Here is an 18,451-nt window from a genome sequence, read left to right as displayed (position 1 = left end):
CAGCCAACCCTGGAAGGACTTGTTGGGTTGTACATTTTCCCATAGGTCAAGAATGACGTTTCCAATATCGACGTCTTGAAGTGTATTGTGATCTTTCACCTTGATATCGACCATAGTCTTTGTACCAGTTACATTAACCTCAAATCTCTCATTCCTGTAGTGCGATCACAGTCAGCTTACAATCATAAATATTGAACTTGTGCAATACCTGGGACAACTTACCATTGTGGTTCCAAAGTTTTCTTGATGTGTTTTGTTTTGGCAACAACGTTCTTGCCAATACGAACACGAGCATAAGGATCGCTAGTACCGCCACGATCCATGGCTTTGAGACCTCTTGCTCCAATCAAACTGATGACAAGTGTACCATCTTCGCCCGTGGTACCTTTAAGGCCAAAATAAAATAAAAATAAAAAATCAGTCATGTCGCTATTTTGGTGTACTGATGAAATAAAATGTATGCTTACCGATGCTACTAGTTGACTGAGACATTACCGGGGTTGTCAGACTGGAGAGACTGGCGTTGTCATCGCTATTCTTACTAGCTGTTGGGGAAAGTGCAGGAGCAGTCGTAATAGGTGGCAGTGGAACTTGACCAAGGGCTGATTGAGCAGGAGATGATGGCTGTGGAGTGACTTCTTGAGGTTTGCTCTTTGGCTTACCGCCTAAAAAGCCCATTCCAGATTTAAGACCAGATCCAAGAGCATTGACACCTCCGCCAAGAGCATTTGCACCGCCGGTAAATGCCTTACCACCTGCACCAAGAGCACCACCAGTGACATGAGCACCTCCTCCAACGAGAGTGCGACCAGCACCGAAAGCAGCAGTAGGAGCACCTGTGAATGCTCTTGTAGTAGAGCCTAAGAAACCGGTATGGGTCTTCTTTTTGGCCAATAGCTGTGGTTGCCACATCAATCGCAGTGTCAACGATGAGTTGCCTCCTGATGAGCCAGAGATAGGAATCTCAATTTGTTTTGATCCGAAACTCTCGACACTATTTCCTGCCAATGGAATTTCACCAGTTCCTAGCAGTGTATCCTTGCCAATTTGGTCCCAGTCAAACACCTCAACACGGAAGCTAGCTGCAGTTCGTGATGGAATAGGAACGACGAAGAGTTCATCTTTGTCGAAAGTAGGATTGAGATTTTTCTTGTACACTTCTGTTTTCTTGACTTTTTGTCCGTTGAGCAAGAACACAATATAGGGATCACTTGTACCAGATCGGTCGGCTGCAGGGAAGTTATGTCCTTTGAGAGGAGTGACGGTGAGATTACCTTGGTCTGTGAAATCCGGTTAGCAAAAGATGAACATGGTGGTAAAAGACAAAATAATTCACTTATCAAGATACGCACTTTCTAAACTTTCACTGGGATCCAACTTGAAATTGATGACGGGAATAAAGTCAAAGTTTAACTTGATGGTACCACCATTGCAGTCCATCAAGTTAAAGATCTCGCCATCATTATCATCTTCGCTGTTTTCGATATGTTTTTTGTTGTTGTCTTGAATCTTTCGAACGAGATCCTTGACTTGACCGCTCCAAGAAGCAATGTGATTGTCGTCTTTATCGCCATCTCTCGCTTGCTTAACACGAATAACAACCTTGGCAAAGTCCATCTCCTTGACAAATGCATCGCTCGTTTCATGGAAAGGCAGATGAGTACCCTTCAATTTAGCAGTCTTGTACTGAGAATCATTAGCATCAAGCAAGATTTCGGCATACACTTTCTCAGGTCTTGGCAATTCGACCTCTTGAATATTGACAATCAAGACACCAGATTCATAAGATAGCAAGTCAATCCTGTCGTCAGGAGTGTATTTGATAAGCTCTCCATGTAAATCGCGTTCAGGCAACTCGTCCGTGGCGACATCAGCGTTTGCAGCGACTTCGCCTTCAGCAGGTTTCTTCACCTCGCCGTTTTCGGCTTCAGTTTGAGGCTTTTCGGCAGCCTTTGCCAGAGCCAAAGTTGGATAGAACGAAGCAGCATAATGCAATTTTCCTTTGCCCTTTTGGCGCTCCTCTGTAGTCAGGTCGACAGTTCTAAAATTGTACACATACACAGCGTTAGTGGGCCGTCTGCTGGGAATGCATTACCTAATGTTTCTTTACTTACTTATCGATAGCGGGCAAACTTTCATACATCTTCTGACCATTTGCAGCTTCAACTTCTTTGACGATAGACTTGATGGACAAATCGGTGAGACCCAGAAGTTTATCCTTCGTATTTTCATTGAAGTCCATAACTTCCAAAACCAAATCTTCGCGAATGGAGTGGATAGGTACGTACACCACTTCGTTCCAGTCGGGATCGAGATTGTCATCAATGAATTCAGTTTGACCTCTAGTATGCAAGCCAGACTTAACTCTGACGTATGGGTCCGATTTACCGGCAGTCAATGCTTCCACGTTCTTCAAGTTGGTAGCACCGAAAAAGTGGAAACGAACGACACCAATAGGAGGTGAGTAGGACACGTGGTTCATTCCTTCTCCAAGTCCAGTCATGACCACAGGCTTCCAGATAGAGGAGACGTGAATCTTGCCACGACCGTCGTTCAAACTCCACCATTCGGATTTATCTTCCACAAGCTGCTTCTCAACTGCAGTGAGAGTGGATTTCCAGGTGGCGATAAGGGAGTCGTCGGCGAACTCTTTGCTTTCCATGACATCGATATTGAGATTCACCTTAGTCTTGTCGGCAACAAATACTTCGACATATTTGTCCCAACGTGGGTTGCTGCTTCGCTTAAACGTCTTTGTACGCAAAGCTTCCTTGCCGTTAACCTTGAGCTTCGCGTAAGCGCTGACAGCTCCGCCTCCAAGAAGTGGGACACCAATGCCGCCACTTTTACCAGCACTAAGCTCAGAGCATTCATGAACGGTAAATCGAAGAATACCACTATTGGATGCAGCAGCTGGCTGGATGGTACCGTCCTCCAACGTAGTAGGTTTGGCAGTAGGGTAGTATCTGACATCGGCTTTGATTTCACCAATAGCTTTACCGTTTTTCAAGGCAATGAGATTCAATCCTTCTAGTAGATTGTCGTTTTCTTCCAGTTCCTTAAGTTCGAGATTGACGACACCTAGAGCTGCGTCCTTGCGACCGACGTTTCTGTCCATGAGTTGCAAGCATAGAGTCTCTTTGAGGTTATTGAGTAGAATGAAGTGAGTCTCATTCCAGCGAGGAGATGTACTGTTTTCAACGGCAGATGTGCGGGCCAGTTCCTTGTTCTTTGTGTTTCCAGTGTGGAAGGTAATGTAAGGGTCAATACTACCAAAGATGTCGCCGCTCTTAATTCCAGAAGCGGAGTAGATAGTGACAGCCAGAACACCGTTTGCTGCCTCCAAATCCGTACCACCCGCCATCATACCGGCGACATCAACAGTAAAGACATTGGGAGCATACATCATGGGGCCAAGTGTTGCGTGAACTTGTTCGGCAACAAAAGATTGCAAACCAGGGATCTAAAAGAAAGGCTTAGAACTGCAAAATTCGCTAAATGCATGTATCCTTCACTCCCAACCTACATTGTTAATGTCGAATCCAAAGGTTTCACCACCAACAGGTTTAAGTACATAGTCAAAAGTAGGCTGTTCCAAGAAGCAAGCTTCAACCGTCTTGACATGGGGGAATTCATTGAAGAGGTTCAATTTGATTCTCATATGGCCAGTGAAAGCAAGGTCTTCAACCAAAATAGGGACAGGAGCTGAAACAAACCCTTTGCCAAGGCGGACAGTAAGCACAATCTTTGGGTTTACTTTAGCCTGTGCATCTCGCTTGGTCATATCCAAGATGTCGTTAGGTGTGAATGAAACCTTCCAGTCCATAGCCTGATCCATTTTCGTTAATAAGATGGACGAACTTTATCATTTATGATGGAATGAAGAGAAAACTACTTACGACAACGTTGGGGTCAGTTTTAGGGTATGATTTTACACCTTCAATGCGAGGTCCTTTAGTACCCATGGTAAAGGTCGTAAGTCGGATCGAGTCGAGGAAGGATGGGGTATTTTCCACCAAGATAGCATCGGCAGTACCGACAACTTGAGCACTAATAGCAGGCTCGGCAATCAACCAGAATTTGTCTGTGGGAAGTGGTCGGGGCATAATTACACATATTACTATAATTATCCATGCTTTCGATGCATAGGCTTAGAATGTTCAGAAAAGCTTACCCAGAAGAGAGTTCATCCAGTCAACAGTTTCGACATCGGTTTCCAGACGTGCCTTCACCAATTCTCTTTGAACATCGTCACGGGCATTTCTACGCAGTCGACGTATGGATGTTTGGTAATAAGTAGCTGCAATCAGAAGACGAAGCAAAAAGGAGGCGTCAAGCAGCAAGGTCAGTTATTGAAACACCGTCATGGATCGGAGTCCCACTCATCCTACAGAATAAAATGATCGTACCTAAGAACGCGCCAATCACTAAGCACGACATCAATCCGCTACCGATACGTGCCAAAAACCAAGTGAAGACTACAGTGAATAAGATCACACCTGCATTGTGATACCACTCTCCATAATAAGATTCCTTGAGAAAGTCAGCAAGCATGTCAGCGTTCTTTTCGGGAAGCAAGTCAGCTTGACTAGTCGAGGCAACAGTAGCCTTGTACTCTTCAACAGCCTTTTCGTCTCCAGGGTTAGGTAGATCGGAAAAGGATGTCCATCCAACTTTGTACCATTCAGGGAGACCGTTGCTTTTTTGAGTAGGATAGGCGCCAGGAGCTCCCTGTAAGGTTGCAGCTGGGGCCGCAGAAGCACTTGCAAGGGCTGCTGCTACAGTAGAAGCGTCGTTTGTCCCCAAATCAGTAGGCATGGAGTCTGCTTTACCGCCTGTGTCTTTGCCTTGAAAGGTGTCCGGAAGCGCGGCCTGAGCTTGCGCCTTCTTCTGCTCAGGCGACATGTCCTCGTCAAAGACATAGACTTTTGCGTTTCCAGCGGTTTCTTGTACTTGCTTGTTGGCGTCGGCGAGGGCTTCAGTTGCTAGTTGCTTTTCTTGCTCAACTCCATTCATGACTGACTGGAGAGGAGCGTTTATCTGTTCTTTTTCATTCATAATACGCCAAGAGCCACCGAGGCGAAACGGAAAGGTACAAAAGCGGTTATGCCAACCAGCAGGTGGAAAAAAAAACCATGTATTGATTTCAATCGCCGATACGAAACTAAGTGTACCCAATTGGGGTATGATGTGACGTGTTTAGACAAACAGCACCCGCTTTTATTGCTCGAATACAAGTTCGCTTTCCTGAATAAGACACCTTACAAGGCCCATCCCCTTGTTCATCTGCTGCAGGTACGTCGCTGGGTCTGGCATAGCTCTTTCATCGTCAGAGCGTAGTAGATTGGGAGCAAAAATCACAGCAATATTATGGGCTGTCATAAGATTTTGATCAGAATGATTTGACACGTCGTGCAAGAACGAGAACAAATATCGGAGCAACGACTTGAGTTTGGTTTGTGTGCCATAATAATGTTGAAACTGTGTCCTTAAATGTTGCAAGGTTTCCTCCGTGACATCTAGAATTGAAAGGTGGGGTCAATTAATGGTTAACCCACGCTATTCAAAACCATCTCAACCCATTCACCTGTGATGTTTCCCACAGAATTGACAAAATCCAATGACAACGGAGCTTGGGGGAGATCACGGAAGAACACTTTCAGTAGTGACGCTGATAAGTGAATATCGTATTTCGAAAGATCGATCTTGACGCCTAATAAACGAGTTAGTGCAAATCGCTGGGTCCAGGTTCGCACATTACGACTGGTATATGTCATACCTCTATTGAGCTCATCTTTCACAAACTTTAACTCTTCACTCGAGGGGGACTTGCGGAATATTCCTTTCTGTGATATACCTATTCCGAGATGTTTTAGAGATTCTGGCCTATTTTGGCGCCAAAATACGTAAAATTTCTATTTTCTTACCATTCTGCTGCAGGTGCTCTATTATTTGTTTCACAACGCTGGGCACATAGTCCTCATCCGCGTCACTAGCATTGTCGAACTCTGCCAGCTTTTCAAGAGATACACCAAAAGCAAGACCAGGTAACGCTTTGCCTTCTCGACTAGCATATGCGGGAGGAGTGTTGGGTCGTTGGAGTTGTTCATCATATGGCCGGACAGCACTTGGTAGATTCAGTTGAGATATAGAAATAACTGGTTCGAGTTCGCTAAGGTAACTGTAATAATGGAGCTTTCGAGCAAATTTAGGGCTAGAATTTGCTGTAGTTTAGTTTAAAACCCCCCACAGATAATTTACCGCTCGTATGTTAGTCATTTACCTGGTAATTTTGTTGGCAAGATCAAAGATCATGCGATATGTTCGTGTTAAATGAACAACATGAAGTGCTTTCAAATTTTTCTTGTATCTATTATAAGACTTCAGTGTCACTGTTTGCTGCTATCCCCCCGCCATTCTGGTGAGCTTTTACTGTACCTTCGATCAAGGGCACGATAAGCCTTTAACAGCCACAGCCACGGCGGGCGATATGCTGCCGGTGCAGCTAAGAAGACCAGTACGTAATCACTTTCCACAAACTCGTTCCTATCAATCATATAGGTTGGCATGCATTTCTTTCATGACAATACATTTGCTCTATACATACAGTCTCGCTAGTATAAACCTAAAAATTCATGTCGTCCCCGGAAAAAATAAAGTAAGGTATGTCAGTCTCATTCAGAAAGCAAGTGAAAAATTTTGACTAAATCAATAGTTCATACCTCAAGATCAGATCGTAATCTATGACATTAGGATCAGGTAATTTGCAAGCGCTGAGAACTAAGATCGGTCGGCTTTCATGGTCAACACCTAGTTGTGTGCGGGGTAAGTTTTCGTTTCAGCGCTGAATGGCACCAACTACGTTCGAAACTCGAGATGTGCAAATACCTGCTTCCTGTATGATATTGAAGGTTGAAATAGCCTTGTACTCCGGCTCATGCGGGCTCAATGGCTGTAGAATCGACATGTGTGAATAGAGAATCACGCCAGCAGGAAAATTCGAAGATAGTCGCTTGCGAGGGGGTGAGACCCAAAGTCACATGTTCGAATCAGATCAATATTCAAAGAAAATTGAAGCCATAAAAGTTCGATGCTTTGCTTCTCTACTTTTTTCAATCACAACGTACTCGAATGCTATTCTTTTTGATTGTACCAACAGTCTATAACGAGGTTGGGATATCTTTGGAGACGAAAGATTCGACTGGGTACACTTGCATTTGGTAGGATCATGAAGGCTTTTTATAACGATTGCACTGTGTATTATAATTAAAATATTCATATAAATTTGTATGATTTGTTTGTTCTCACAGTGCTTATCCTGTAGCTTTTCACTCGTTTGGAAGTCTTCAGAACAGCGGAAGTAGTATAGATCACGTGCTTGAATGCCGCCCTTAAACTTAGACGCGACTTTTTTTTTTTGGGTAGTCGCCAATTTCGAGAACGCGTCCACTTTCTTTCCAGTTATCAAAAAATGGGCACTGCTCTAAAGGAGGTAACATTACACCCACATTGATTTGTACAAGTGTTTCAGAATGGTGTTCGAAAGCAATAAACTGACCATTGTCAATTACAGAACGTACTTCGTCGATCTCGTAGACAGCCAGCCAGCCAGCAAAAGGCTACCACCGAAAAAAGTAAATGTCGCGCTCACACGATTTTCTACTCTTCGACAATTAACCTTTGCTTTCTCAATCTAGATGTCGAAAAATCGACACCAACTTCGGATAATGAGTCTGAATCCGAGGTGGATGAGTTGATGGATACGGACAACAGCAGTAGTAGCGACAGTGAAGGAGGCGTGCGTGCCGGCAACGTCAGAACCACAATAGAAAACAAACAGCGAAAAAAGCGATTGGCTAAAACTACTCTTCCTGAGTCGCCTTCTGACGGTTTTCAAGAATTGGACGAGGAGGACGATATCCATTCTCTTTACGGTAAGCATCAATCTTTACTAGGCAGGCGAATGTATAGACGACTGATTGTACTTTGTAGGTCAATTACTAGCTCATAATTTGACGCTGGACAATGTTATTGAGGAATGGATTGAAAAGTACAAGGGTCCTGAAAAAATGGATGCTGTACACGACCTGATCAATTTTATCACTCGCGTAAGTCGCTCTGTCCACATTGCTCGCTATGTCCGGAGTTGGATATCGAAACTAATACGCTTCATGGTCAATCTTTAGAGCTGTGGAACCAAAGAAAAGGTGGATCCGAAAGCCATTGAGGATGATGACTATATCGTGGAAGCTTTGCAGAACTTGGAGAAGAAGATTGCCTCTGTAAGTAGATGACATCTGTACAAGTGAAGAAAATGCTCCCAAGTTTAACTTATTGACTCGTTCGTCCTCAGGATCGTTACACGGAATATCCCATTGCCTCCAAGTTACGTGTATTCAAGACACTGAAAACCGACTTGATCGCTTTTTGGAAGAAGTTAATTGAAGAATGTCAATACGACATCATTTATGATGGGCTACTGATCGAGACTCTTCAGGCATGGCTTGCGACAATGTCAAGGTAGGTGACATTGTCAAGGACACTGTTCCGCTCTCTTGGCTAACGAGCTATTATCATTTCTCTAGCTCCACGTTCCGCCCGTTCCGTCATACAGCGACAATGATTGCACTAAATTTGATATCTGCCTTATCCGCTGTTGCAAACAGAGCTGTTCAAGAGAAGAAGATTGCGAACAGGCAATTAGGAGCTGAACGACGTAAAACTAGCAATGGTAACGCTACCGAAAGACTGAAAATGTTGCAAGAAAAAAGCAAGACTCTAGCAAATAAGGAAGTCCGTCTAAATGGCTACATAAAGCATTACTTTGATTCGTAAGTAAATGCTCATCTTATATCACATACCGCTTGGTTGACGTTCCTGATTATTGTCTCGCAGAGTTTTTGTTCATCGATGTCGTGACGTGGAAGCAATCATCCGGACGGAATGCATTAAGCACCTCGGAGAATGGATGGAGCAATATCCTTCCTATTTCCTAGATAACAACTACCTACGTTACATTGGCTGGTTATTGAATGACAAGGTAAGTCTATTGTCTCCATGCTGGTACGATGTACCCTCGCGGTTGACCTGAACATTTTCCAAAATACTATAGTCAAGTAATGTCCGTGCGGAATCAATCAAAGGCATCATTGCGCTGTACGAAAGAGAGGCCAATGCAACGACAATGGAGCCATTCATGCAGAGGTTCAAGACCAGAATGATGGAAATGGCTCTCTATGAAGTAGATCAGCCAATCCGCATACAAGCTATTCGATTGTGCGTTTCTCTGGCCGAAAACAGCATTTTGGAACCGAATGAGTGTGCTGAACTAGGCACATTGGTGTTCTCGGATTTACCCAAAGTACGAAACGCTATTACCCCACTTATTCATTTGACTCTCGAAAACAATTATGTCAATCCCAAATTGGAGGAAGCAAAAGCAAAAGCGGCAACACTGCCGCCAGCTAGAACAGCTGGTGGAAGAACACGCGGTGTAGCATCGGAACCAGTGGTCGATAAGAACGCCATCGAGTTTAAATGTTTGGCGACCATTTTGCTAGAATATAGCAAGGCCAGTCAAGTGGTGAAAAAGCCCAAGAATAACACAGAGGCTGACGATTCAGAGTCTGTAGATAATGGCATGGAACTGGACACACGAAGTGACCCCATTCAACAATCTAGCGATAAAATCAATATTGACCCCCTTTCGAAAGGTGTATCCAATGATGAAGACAGCCGAATCGCACAGGCTATAACATCTTTGGCTCCGGCTATTCCAATCCTTCGGGTATGTTGCTAATATACAGTATTACATGATCAAAGGTTTTTCATGTTACTAACATCTTACTTGTAGGAGTGGAAAGCCTTGGTAGATTTTTTACTGAAAGATTATTCATCGGCAGCGTCATCCGAACCTGATGCCATTAATAACCTTCAGCAATACTACCAGCTTACAGATGACGAGGAATATGTGCTGATTGAAGCTTTGATTGCTGTGGTAACCTTATGCGTTGAACCCTCAGCTGAGCGAAGATCCAAATCCAAGAAGAAGGTAAGTTTTCATCGCTTTTATTGCTTGTGACCCCAATGCCATACTGACTTCCCTTTTCCGGTAGACAACGGCTGATGAAGAAACAAAAAACAATGTCTCTCGGTACATTGCACAAATGCTGACACGCTTGATGTCAAAATATGCTGCTGATGCCAATATAATTGCAAAGATTTTGATATTACCGCAGCTCATTAGCTTATCAGCATACACCGACCTTCGAATGCCCAAAGTGAGTATCCATTCTTCTTACTTGAAACATACCAAAGCTATGAGCTAAATGGCTTTACAGGCATATGAGCAATTGTTGGAGGACGTCAAGAAAATGTTTGTTCGACACACTACATCACAAGTTCACCTAAACGCGGCCTTGGCAATAAAGCGCTTAACATCGTTTGAGAGCATGGCATCAGCCACAGAAGCGAGCCTGAACGAATTCCGGGATGAGCTGGCCATTCTGTTCAAACGAACTTTTGCTGAAAAGGTATGCGTTTTGAAGCGGTAGTGGGGGCGGTTATACTTAGCATTAACGTTTTGAAATTGAATTAGGATTTGCAAGCTACAAAGTTTTCGGAAAATGATATCCACACATTTACCATTGCGCTTTCCCGATACCAGCGAATCATTGAGGTCATGGACATCACTGACATGTTTGAAGAGAACTTTTCAAAGGATACGTTGAATATTCAAGTTGTCCTTTTGCTTTTGGAACGAGGAAAACTAGGACATCCCGAAGAAACAGTGGTAAGCAGATGATAACATCGCATAAACATGATTTGTTGAAACGTTTGCTAAATCATACCTCCCTTCGATCTCCAGATGGTGGTGTCCGCAGCGACCATCTTGTTCCAGTATTTGGCATGGAAGAGCTATCAAGTGCTTGCTGACACATCAAGCGTTCCCTTATCTAGACTTATCGCTATTCGAAATGATGTTATCCACACTTTGACCGATCTTGCACTGAACAATGAATTATCTCAGGCAGTGGACAGTATTAGGCGCTTGGTAAGTTGCGTCCAAAGAAATTACATTCCTATGTATATGCCTATTAACGTTTATCCCAAGTCTTTCCAAATGTTTGTTGACCTCCACTGGCTGTTCTCGAATGAACAATTCAAAATCATACGCAGCGCCGATGGCTCCTCTCTAATGCTGAGATCCGCGCCAAACGTGCAGGTCTCTGCATCACAATATGTTGAGCAAGAGTTGGATAGGTGGGGGCAGAATTATAGCACACAAGATAACGAAGACGATAGCGACGATGACGAAACAAGAGAGAATAATGAACAATCATCCTCTCCACTCTCGGATCCCAAAAAACAATATGAACTATTGACTCCAGTAGCTGCCTTTGCTAAAGCCATTTTGCTGGGAATATTCGACACACACCTTGCCGTGAAGGTCATTAAGCGATATCGAAGCTTGGGCCCTGAGCTTGACGAAGCGATCAAGGCTATGATTTTTTCCATCAAGGACAACTTGAACACTGTTCCTGACTCCAAGGTAGCACAAGACACTCTATCAATGTACTTTGATGCTTTGAAAGAGGTAAGTATCTATGTAACAATCCCCTCAGAATTTACCGCTAGCTAACTCTTACAAGTCGTTCATGCTTCATACACATGAGCGACAGCCACAGCTTGACAAACCTCTCCAACTAGCAAGACTCTTGGCGGGCTCTATAAAGGCAGCCGACAGTGATCCTTTCCATAAAACGTCACCAGACCACTTGACCGACAAAATCCACATTGCTGGCGTCACGTACTGTCTCTCAAAAGCTGGAGGATACAGCAAGATCAATGACCAGGAATCCAAAGCGACTTGCCTCAAGTTTTTCAAGCTTCTTACTGTGTTTTCACCACTGTTAACAAGGGCAAGAGATGTCGCCAAGATGTAAGTACATGGATTCAATGACAGTATGGAACTCCATAACACATTTTTCGGTTCACTTGTAACTAACTATTATGTACAGTCGTAGACAGATTGACTCATTGATGGAGGAACATGGGTTAACTGTGGAAGCAGATGGAAAGGAGTGGGATACTTACACTGCATATCTTTCCAGCATCGACACAGTACTTCAAAAGAAAGGCCTTCGTTATGGTAAGTGGTGAGACAATGTACATACCACTCATCATATGTATGGCTAACCAATACCTCGACCATTAGATTCAAGCAACAAGGTGAATACTGGTAGTAATCAACGTCATCTTATCGATGTGGACCAAAACCTGCCAGAGGAAATTGAGAGGTTGCAACCACAGGTAGTCGATGTAGATGACGGAAGCGGTGAAGATAGCGACGACGAGCGTCTCCAACGAAAGAGTAAAGCAAGCAAACTATCCCAACGAGGAACCAAGCGGAAGGCAGACACTAGCAGTAAACAGGATGCCAAGCAGATTCGTTTGTCCAGGATGGTGGAGAAATAAATTCGTTGGCAATAGTAACATAGTATACCAAAATAACTATCCAACTGAAAATAAAAATTATGGATGGAAGAAGGCATTTTTATGACGTTAAATGAAGGTTACGTAGAGTAACCTTGGGCTCAGAATCTCACAGAACATTGTATGTATTCTATTCGGAAGCGCGAACGGCTGCGCACGAAATGAATAAATTAATGGCAAAAGTGGTTGCACAAAAAAAATTTACAGTGCTTCACACGAGATACACGCTTTCTTGAACTTGTCGACATTGGGTGTCATGTTACTCGGATGGTACCTGAAATACGGCATTAGTTTAGCAGCAAGTGGACTTTTGCTAGTGGTAGCCACAGAATCAACCAACAATCCACCAGCAACCCCCAAACGCTACGACTTAGATATCAAGTCTGGAACATTCATTGGACCCATTGAATCAAGTAACCCTCACATCCAACAACGCTCTAACAATCCTTTCGGCGGCCATGATTATTTAATATCGACCCACCAACTTTCATACAACGTTCAGGCCGCAGGACGGCTCCTCTATGGCGTATCATCGTCATTGGCACAAACCCCAACAGTTTCCATCAGTGCCGCTCCTCCCACACAAACCACTGCTACGGTCCAAGCTGGCCAAGGATCCACGATAGCGTTAGCTCCTCCAACAGTGACTACAGCTCTGACGAACACTTCAGGCACCAATGTTATAACCTCTTTCACATCTGAAATTGAAGTTCGGCTCAAATGTAACTTGGACGCGACTTTTTGTTCAAAAGTGGCCAATGCATTTGGATCGGCTATAAGCCAACTCGGACAGGTCCTCCGCGTCAAAAATAGAATTGTGTAAGTCTGCTATGATCAACTGCATTCCACATTATATCTCTCTTACTCATTTTTTCAAAAGCGTTGATGCCTCTTATTACAACTTTTGCGATAAGCAATGTGCTAACGGGACGTATGGCTGGGCTCTGCCATCCTCTCAGGTACGGAATTTGATCATTGTGATTTTACGCTGGACACGTTTTTAACCCAATCTTTTTCTAGTATACCCTACCTAATTTACGTGGCGTGGATCCGAACTATTTACACCCGCAAGCATTAGCGAAGCAGTTGTCACCGTACAATTCTACCTCATGGTCTACTTCGGACGGTCAAGATTTTGATATATCGGCGGAATTCAACCATGATGCCTATCTGGCTGGGACGACCACAGCTTCCACGCAAGGTTGGAATGGAACGGGTGTCATACCAGGTGGTCGATTTTGGTTCCAGGTATGCATTCTTCAATATGTTATATGCAGGAAACATAATATACTGACACGTATGTCTTTCAGGAGGATACCACTATTCGATCAGACCAAATCGACATGGAATATATTATATTGCATGAGTTATTACATGGCTTGGGTTTCCTAAGCTCATGGGGATCTTATTTTGTTGGCCCAGAATCGCCGTATTTCTTGTCTCTTCAAAGCATGGTTGACCCTTCATACCTTTCCATCGCCACGTTGACGCCAAATTCGTACACAGACAGCAAAAGTGGAGCCGTATATCTCACTGGGTTTTTACCGGGAATGATCTTTGACAAATATGCTATTGCCAATACGACACATGCAGGGTATTCACAATCACTAGCTACCATTGGAGATGACATACAAAACTTTTGCCTTCAAAACGATGGCGCCTACATAGTCAATTTCATCAAACAGTTTCACAATAGCAACCACTCTTCCAATGCAGAATATGTATACAACCTCCTCCACACCAACCAAAGTATGGCATTCAACCTTTCTTCACAGTCATTTAGCAACCTTTTTTCGGCCGACCAACAACCGCTCATGGCTAATAGTATCACTTTATACTCTGCTTCAAACACCAGCAACACTGAACTTTCTCCAAGCAATTTTCGGCCTGGGCTGATGATGTCGCACTTGGATGATTCGTACCTGGGGACACCCAACTTTCTAATGTCCCATTCCTATGAGAGTGGTATCACTTTGCAAGATTTGACAGCAAAGGTATACCAAAACTCTCCGCCTATTTATATTAACACCACTTTGAACGGCACCACCGTCCAGACTCTCTATAACTTTACCATTGGACCTGGCATATTGGACATTCTCAACACAATTGGCTATGGATCCATCACCAACAATGTTACCTACCCAGCTGTCTTTAGCTCCGACAAACAATATGAGCCGAAAAAGAGAAGCGGTTGCAGCTCGGGCGGTATGTCTGGATCACAAACTTCCTTTGGAATATCCATTAGGTCTATCCCGCTGCGTATACCTTTGGTCATAGCCGTTGCCTTAGCGACATTGATACCACTCTTATAGATTTCGAAATCCCCATTTTGTACCACTACATGATAAGAAAATGACGCTCGGCAGCAGGTTGATATTGCAAAAAGTAGATTGTACTATTTTTAAAAATGGTTAATATAGAGCTACGAGCTACTGTTTATTGTATTGATTTCTGTATTGTAAAAAGAAGAGTATTGAAATGGTACTCCTCTATAGTCTAAGCAAAGAAACGGAAGTAGACCCATCCACCGAGAATCAAAAGAGGAAGGATAATACGAAGTGGGCTGGTCATAAAAACGTCAGTTTCAAGCATGTCCCAAAAAAACTCTTATTGATTTATGCAACTTACTTTCCCTGGGGAGCATCAGCTGAGGTGCTAGTGGAAGCGGCCTTGACGGGCTTGACAGGAGCAGACTGTAAAAAAGAAAAATTGCAAAAAGTTACTCCAGGAACGTTGATTTGGGAAAATAGGATTGTCGGTCAGCAGCACCGATGGCACCATCCAAACCCATTCCATGTCCATTGCTGTAGTCATGTCAACTTACCGACTTGTCCACTTCACCAACATAGTACTTCTCCAAGAGCTCACGGGCTTCATCAGAGTGACCAACATCTTCAAAGGCTTCGGTAGCATCCTTGGCACCTTCATCGAGAAGAACTTCTTCACCACCGGGGTGCTGATAGGCGCGCGTTAATAGATGAACTCTCACAAAGAGCGATTTCTTGTAGAAAAAGAATTTACCTCATCAACAAATTGAGTAATGTTGTACACCTTGTTGTGGATAATCATGTACAGATCATCCTTGGTGTTGTGTTCAGCAACCTTTTCATAAGTGAATGATGACATGTCGGGGTTGTACTTTAAGAAAGAGAAAGAAAGATTAACCCAGCAATTCGAAAAATTTTAACCTTGGAGGAGCTGCCAGTCGTCCCACATGCCATAGAACGAAGCCTTTATTACATTTGATTACCTGCTTAAAATAAACCTGGTTGAGCGACGCAACCAATGACATACATAGACTGTCAAGTATCCATATTGCGTACATATAATGAGACACTCATACACCATTCGACATGTGAACTGTCTCTCGGTACCTATTTTATCTCTGTGTTGGTTGCTCCCAGCAAAAAAGATGGGCTCACATTAAAATTTTGCCCAGTAAAACCCATTCTCTCACAGCCACAGTGGCAGACCAGACGTTCAGTACTCAACCTAACCAGTCTTTTTCCCCCAACTGACCTTATAAGCCTTTGCCAGAAGCAAAGCATACCTCCCTTCTGAAAACCAATAAGAATCCTTGCTCCACCGCTTACCGATCCTCTTCACTATAACTTTTAGCTGAATTGTGGCATGTCGTCTTCTGTAGCCATGTCGGCTTCAGCCGGATCCACCCTTCCATCTCCACCTGCAAAAGCAATTTCTATGCGTCTAAACAGAGAAGCCTTCGCATATCTGGAGGAACTGACTGAAAAGTCAGCATTGCGTGGTCAAGCACAGCCAAAACTCAGTGTGTGCTTTGGAGATACCCCAGTCAGTATTGCAATAGACCTAAAGTTTCGTAGGGTGCATTTTCACTCACTCTTTTTATAGGCGATTATCATAGAGGGAAGAACATTTCCGTTTACAATGACAAAGGACACTGCCTATACACAGATATATAAGCGTCGATCTGCCGATAGTCTAACATCTGTGTCGGAAGTGTCCCACAAAGCGAACATGACCCCGATGCTTTCATCAGACTATAAATCGCGAGTCAAAGCTCGTGCAGAAGAGGCTGAAAGAGAAAAGAAATCTCGAAAAATTGCATTAATCGACAATCCCTTGGGTCCATCATCCAATATGAAAAGCTCTCGAGCACTCAATTCTAATAGCAAACGACCCAGTGGATCACCTACCACCGGTGCCATGCACTCACCAGTCATTGTATCTTCACCAGGCAATGATGTATCGAGAGCTCCGTCCATTTCTTCAAGCTTGCGTGAACGAGTTATTCAACTCTTAGCTTTGAAGCCCTTCAAATTGAGTCTGTTGGCCAATATGGTCAAGGCATCCGAAAAGGATCTTATGCGTATGATACGAAAGGTAATTGCTCTTTGGACGATGAAATTCAAACCACAGCAAGAAGTTTGATCATAACCAAATGCTATTTAGGTTGCCACTTCGACAGGAGATACTTGGACGCTGAAACCAGACATTTATAAAGAAATCAAGATTTGGGATTGGAACAGATATGATACAAAGGAAAAGGAAGAAGTTGCCAACAATGCACGACGAGCGTTCGACACCTTAAAATTGCCAGTGAGTGCACCAGAAAGGTTGCGCTTAGAAAAGCCAGCACCACCCATTCGACCACCCAAAGCGAAACCAGCGGCGTCGCCCAGCATGAATGCTATGCACCATGGCGACGAGCAGGATGGCGATAGTGCAACTCATAGGTTAAACGAGGATGGAAAGAAGACAAAGAAAAAGAAAAAGGCCAGTACGACATCTGCCTCTCGTAAATCTACTAAAGCAACCAGTAAATCGATCTCTGTTACTGCAAAAGCCGTTACTACGTCAAGCGAAACTTCACCATCTCATCTCAAACCGTCTGTCATCACTCCTCCATCCAACAAAGCACCATCTCCTCTCAAACCCACGCCCTCAAGTCATGATAGACATGGCGGCAAATCACCATTAGCTGGCAAACATACCCACTCCTCAGCAACTCCATCTACGCAAGACACCCTGCCAGACCATGCTATAACGAAACGCAGATCGGATGAAGAGATCAGCTCTTTACGCTACAAGATACCAAAAAGAAGTGAATTGTCTAAGCATTCATTGTCACGTTCTGATTCAGAAGGTAAGAGGAAGCTTTCTAAGAATGACATTGTATACCTGATTACTAATGAATGTGGGAAAATAATTGAACATATGCATTCCTTCTGTAGAATCAACCGAATCATACGCCAACGTTGTTGAGAAGATACCACGAGTGACCACTTTAGAAGAATACAACGATCTAGAATCCAGTTTTAGGAGTCACTATCGAGAGTACAAACAACTGAATGACGAGCTAAACCAACAAAGGTCCTTTTTGGAAGCTATTGAAGCCGTAGAAGCAGAACACCCAAAGAGCCTTGGTTACAAAGATGTCAAGATCAAATTTGAGCAATCGACTCACTTGGGAGAAGACAAGTGGTATGCTCTGATGACTATGTCAGAACGATATGTCAGTCTCCATGGTAAGCTTGTGGCTATGAAGGACGAGATCTGGAGAGCATTTCGAGAAGACAACCTTGGGACTGAAAATGGGTTGTAAACCGCCATGGTGCTGGTTTGTTAAGGATTTTCGCGTAGACGGTTACTGGTCAGAAATAATAATAAAAAGAACTTCAGTTTGTAATCACGAAAACAACAGTGTGTTATTTTGCTGGTGCTGTTCTCGGCAGCAAACGATGTTGCACTATCATCGTCCATGGAAACAGGACAACTGACAATGAAACAATAAGAATAAAGAAATGTACACAAATAGTGCGAAATGAAGGGATAATTTCTCAGATAGGTCGCTACTCTGCCATTATAAAAAATAAACCAACGCTATATCTAGTATTGGGGTGCTTCTTACGCAACTTGTGCCAGGAGCAGTTTACCTTTGTCGTTTAGATTACTGTATGACTTATTGTATTATCCT

At 43.5% G+C, this 18,451-nt stretch overlaps 6 protein-coding genes across 6 annotated transcripts; 3 read left to right on the top strand and 3 right to left on the bottom strand.

Annotated features, from left to right (window-relative positions):
• Positions 1 to 222: 222 nt before the first annotated feature.
• Positions 223 to 5,138, bottom strand: K450DRAFT_251115 (uncharacterized protein). Its single transcript, XM_051590667.1, has 8 exons — positions 4,410 to 5,138; positions 4,175 to 4,300; positions 3,900 to 4,084; positions 3,527 to 3,829; positions 2,115 to 3,463; positions 1,353 to 2,041; positions 621 to 1,280; positions 223 to 569 (listed from the first exon to the last, which is right to left on the bottom strand). The coding sequence occupies exons 1-8, from the start codon at positions 5,056 to 5,058 to the stop codon at positions 430 to 432; spliced, it is 4,101 nt and encodes a 1,366-aa protein (XP_051442657.1). The 5' UTR covers positions 5,059 to 5,138; the 3' UTR covers positions 223 to 429.
• Position 5,139: 1 nt separating this feature from the next.
• On the bottom strand, positions 5,140 to 7,123 carry K450DRAFT_251109 (uncharacterized protein). Its single transcript, XM_051590666.1, has 9 exons — positions 6,889 to 7,123; positions 6,723 to 6,810; positions 6,608 to 6,625; positions 6,439 to 6,546; positions 6,284 to 6,370; positions 5,928 to 6,214; positions 5,780 to 5,857; positions 5,588 to 5,713; positions 5,140 to 5,519 (listed from the first exon to the last, which is right to left on the bottom strand). Exons 1-9 carry the CDS (start codon positions 6,965 to 6,967, stop codon positions 5,221 to 5,223), a joined length of 1,170 nt encoding a protein of 389 aa, XP_051442656.1. The 5' UTR covers positions 6,968 to 7,123; the 3' UTR covers positions 5,140 to 5,220.
• A 312-nt stretch (positions 7,124 to 7,435) lies between these two features.
• On the top strand, positions 7,436 to 12,672 carry K450DRAFT_251103 (uncharacterized protein). The gene is made up of 18 exons (XM_051590665.1): positions 7,436 to 7,492; positions 7,574 to 7,634; positions 7,698 to 7,934; positions 7,993 to 8,108; positions 8,187 to 8,282; positions 8,354 to 8,520; positions 8,586 to 8,831; positions 8,896 to 9,040; positions 9,113 to 9,787; positions 9,854 to 10,051; positions 10,116 to 10,280; positions 10,341 to 10,532; positions 10,598 to 10,792; positions 10,868 to 11,053; positions 11,114 to 11,596; positions 11,682 to 11,941; positions 12,021 to 12,151; positions 12,218 to 12,672. Exons 1-18 carry the CDS (start codon positions 7,472 to 7,474, stop codon positions 12,475 to 12,477), a joined length of 3,834 nt encoding a protein of 1,277 aa, XP_051442655.1. The 5' UTR covers positions 7,436 to 7,471; the 3' UTR covers positions 12,478 to 12,672.
• Positions 12,673 to 12,707: 35 nt separating this feature from the next.
• On the top strand, positions 12,708 to 14,890 carry K450DRAFT_251098 (uncharacterized protein). Its single transcript, XM_051590664.1, has 4 exons — positions 12,708 to 13,314; positions 13,376 to 13,454; positions 13,516 to 13,743; positions 13,806 to 14,890. Exons 1-4 carry the CDS (start codon positions 12,752 to 12,754, stop codon positions 14,805 to 14,807), a joined length of 1,872 nt encoding a protein of 623 aa, XP_051442654.1. The 5' UTR covers positions 12,708 to 12,751; the 3' UTR covers positions 14,808 to 14,890.
• A 73-nt stretch (positions 14,891 to 14,963) lies between these two features.
• Positions 14,964 to 15,788, bottom strand: K450DRAFT_251092 (uncharacterized protein). Its single transcript, XM_051590663.1, has 3 exons — positions 15,517 to 15,788; positions 15,320 to 15,451; positions 14,964 to 15,188 (listed from the first exon to the last, which is right to left on the bottom strand). Exons 1-3 carry the CDS (start codon positions 15,619 to 15,621, stop codon positions 15,120 to 15,122), a joined length of 306 nt encoding a protein of 101 aa, XP_051442653.1. The 5' UTR covers positions 15,622 to 15,788; the 3' UTR covers positions 14,964 to 15,119.
• A 179-nt stretch (positions 15,789 to 15,967) lies between these two features.
• K450DRAFT_251091 (uncharacterized protein) lies at positions 15,968 to 17,919 on the top strand. The gene is made up of 3 exons (XM_051590662.1): positions 15,968 to 16,305; positions 16,366 to 16,857; positions 16,927 to 17,919. Exons 1-3 carry the CDS (start codon positions 16,126 to 16,128, stop codon positions 17,737 to 17,739), a joined length of 1,485 nt encoding a protein of 494 aa, XP_051442652.1. The 5' UTR covers positions 15,968 to 16,125; the 3' UTR covers positions 17,740 to 17,919.
• The last annotated feature ends 532 nt before the right edge of the window (positions 17,920 to 18,451 follow it).

This window comes from Umbelopsis ramanniana (assembly GCF_025399195.1).
Source record: "Umbelopsis ramanniana AG unplaced genomic scaffold K450scaffold_47, whole genome shotgun sequence".
NCBI classification, from domain to species: domain Eukaryota; kingdom Fungi; phylum Mucoromycota; class Umbelopsidomycetes; order Umbelopsidales; family Umbelopsidaceae; genus Umbelopsis; species Umbelopsis ramanniana.
This window is presented reverse-complemented; position numbering and strand designations above follow the sequence as displayed.

What these genes read in the sequence shown, in the direction of transcription:
- K450DRAFT_251115 (XM_051590667.1), bottom strand. Translation starts at nt 5,058, where the DNA reads ATGAATGAAAAAGAACAGATAAACGCTCCTCTCCAGTCAGTCATGAAT. An exon ending in CTGGATGAACTCTCTTCTGG is followed by an intron (nt 4,085 to 4,174) that starts GTAAGCTTTTCT and finishes CACTTCCCACAG; the next exon opens with ACAAATTCTGGTTGATTGCC. An exon ending in AAACTGACCCCAACGTTGTC is followed by an intron (nt 3,830 to 3,899) that starts GTAAGTAGTTTT and finishes AAAATGGATCAG; the next exon opens with GCTATGGACTGGAAGGTTTC.
- K450DRAFT_251109 (XM_051590666.1), bottom strand. Translation starts at nt 6,967, where the DNA reads ATGTCGATTCTACAGCCATTGAGCCCGCATGAGCCGGAGTACAAGGCT. An exon ending in CTTGCCAACAAAATTACCAG is followed by an intron (nt 6,215 to 6,283) that starts GTAAATGACTAA and finishes AGCAAATTCTAG; the next exon opens with CCCTAAATTTGCTCGAAAGC. An exon ending in GAAAGATGAGCTCAATAGAG is followed by an intron (nt 5,714 to 5,779) that starts GTATGACATATA and finishes CTCGTTTATTAG; the next exon opens with GCGTCAAGATCGATCTTTCG.
- K450DRAFT_251103 (XM_051590665.1), top strand. Translation starts at nt 7,472, where the DNA reads ATGGGCACTGCTCTAAAGGAG. An exon ending in TGGAGAAGAAGATTGCCTCT is followed by an intron (nt 8,283 to 8,353) that starts GTAAGTAGATGA and finishes GTTCGTCCTCAG; the next exon opens with GATCGTTACACGGAATATCC. An exon ending in AACGAACTTTTGCTGAAAAG is followed by an intron (nt 10,533 to 10,597) that starts GTATGCGTTTTG and finishes AAATTGAATTAG; the next exon opens with GATTTGCAAGCTACAAAGTT.
- K450DRAFT_251098 (XM_051590664.1), top strand. Translation starts at nt 12,752, where the DNA reads ATGTTACTCGGATGGTACCTGAAATACGGCATTAGTTTAGCAGCAAGT. An exon ending in GGGCTCTGCCATCCTCTCAG is followed by an intron (nt 13,455 to 13,515) that starts GTACGGAATTTG and finishes ATCTTTTTCTAG; the next exon opens with TATACCCTACCTAATTTACG. An exon ending in GTGGTCGATTTTGGTTCCAG is followed by an intron (nt 13,744 to 13,805) that starts GTATGCATTCTT and finishes TATGTCTTTCAG; the next exon opens with GAGGATACCACTATTCGATC.
- K450DRAFT_251092 (XM_051590663.1), bottom strand. Translation starts at nt 15,621, where the DNA reads ATGTCATCATTCACTTATGAAAAGGTTGCTGAACACAACACCAAGGAT. An exon ending in TTACTCAATTTGTTGATGAG is followed by an intron (nt 15,452 to 15,516) that starts GTAAATTCTTTT and finishes CGCGCCTATCAG; the next exon opens with CACCCCGGTGGTGAAGAAGT. An exon ending in TTGGTGAAGTGGACAAGTCG is followed by an intron (nt 15,189 to 15,319) that starts GTAAGTTGACAT and finishes TCTTTTTTACAG; the next exon opens with TCTGCTCCTGTCAAGCCCGT.
- K450DRAFT_251091 (XM_051590662.1), top strand. Translation starts at nt 16,126, where the DNA reads ATGTCGTCTTCTGTAGCCATGTCGGCTTCAGCCGGATCCACCCTTCCA. An exon ending in TGTGCTTTGGAGATACCCCA is followed by an intron (nt 16,306 to 16,365) that starts GTCAGTATTGCA and finishes CTCTTTTTATAG; the next exon opens with GCGATTATCATAGAGGGAAG. An exon ending in TTATGCGTATGATACGAAAG is followed by an intron (nt 16,858 to 16,926) that starts GTAATTGCTCTT and finishes AATGCTATTTAG; the next exon opens with GTTGCCACTTCGACAGGAGA.